Source organism: Phytophthora infestans, genomic scaffold (genome assembly GCF_000142945.1).
Source record: "Phytophthora infestans T30-4 supercont1.32 genomic scaffold, whole genome shotgun sequence".
Lineage (NCBI taxonomy): Eukaryota > Oomycota > Peronosporomycetes > Peronosporales > Peronosporaceae > Phytophthora > Phytophthora infestans.
Genome location: NW_003303727.1, coordinates 286909 through 287754, shown reverse-complemented (window position 1 = coordinate 287754; position 846 = coordinate 286909). Strand labels below are relative to the sequence as shown.

Here is an 846-nt window from a genome sequence, read left to right as displayed (position 1 = left end):
ACCTGCCTCGTCTCTTGCCATGAAATTTTCGTGTTGTAGTACTCGGAGTACTCTGCAAACTGTTGGACCGCAGGGATCTTGTAGAGATGGTCTTGCATGCCTTCCCTATACGCATTCGCAACCACCTTCGACAGGGGCGATTTGACCGCGTCGTTATGCTTCAGCCGTCGAAGTAGTGCGAGGGTAATACTCCAGCACTGAATAATTTCTCGAACTCCGCCTTGTCCTTGATCAACTTCGCAACTACTTTCTTTATTTCCCCCTCCTGCCGTTTGTTCCTGATCAGATAATAAAGGTAGCTGTAGGGTCCGCGCTCTTCGTCGCTCAAGTCTTCACTAGCTTCAGCTGTATCACGACTTCTCAGGACTCTCCTTGACAAAGCTTCATCTACTGGACGAAGCACGTCTGCGGACGAAATCTTCAGCTGCTTGGATGGAGTTGGCACTGCACCTTCGGAGATCGCGAAAATGGCAGCACTGCCAACGAGAAGAAAGTAGATGAAGCGCATACTGGGCCCAGTGCTAATAGAAGACATAAGTGTCGCGCCCAAGGGGTAAATCGTAGAATGGATTAGCACGAACCATTGCTATTTTGTACGTCGAACAGGGTTATGATTGCGCTACCTCGTAGACCTGGCAGGAAAAGAACTCAATAAACATTCAAAGAAGATTGCGAACTGACGCAGCGCCGACCTGAAGAGTTTGGAGGAAATACCATCGGTCAGTAGAAAACTACTGATCTGTCCCCAACGCGGCGCTGCCTGCACAACTACTGATTTCACAGCTACTGGAGTGCTGTTAAGTTCGCATTTGCATTTCTCATAGTCCTGCCTCGTTTGGTAGTTAA

General features: G+C 48.8%; 1 protein-coding gene across 1 annotated transcript; it reads right to left on the bottom strand.

Moving 5' to 3' along the window:
* Positions 1-160: 160 nt before the first annotated feature.
* PITG_14046 (secreted RxLR effector peptide protein, putative) lies at positions 161-508 on the bottom strand (the record flags this gene model as incomplete). Its single annotated transcript, XM_002899137.1, has 1 exon — positions 161-508. The coding sequence occupies one exon, from the start codon at positions 506-508 to the stop codon at positions 161-163; it is 348 nt and encodes a 115-aa protein (XP_002899183.1).
* Between the last annotated feature and the right edge of the window lie 338 nt (positions 509-846).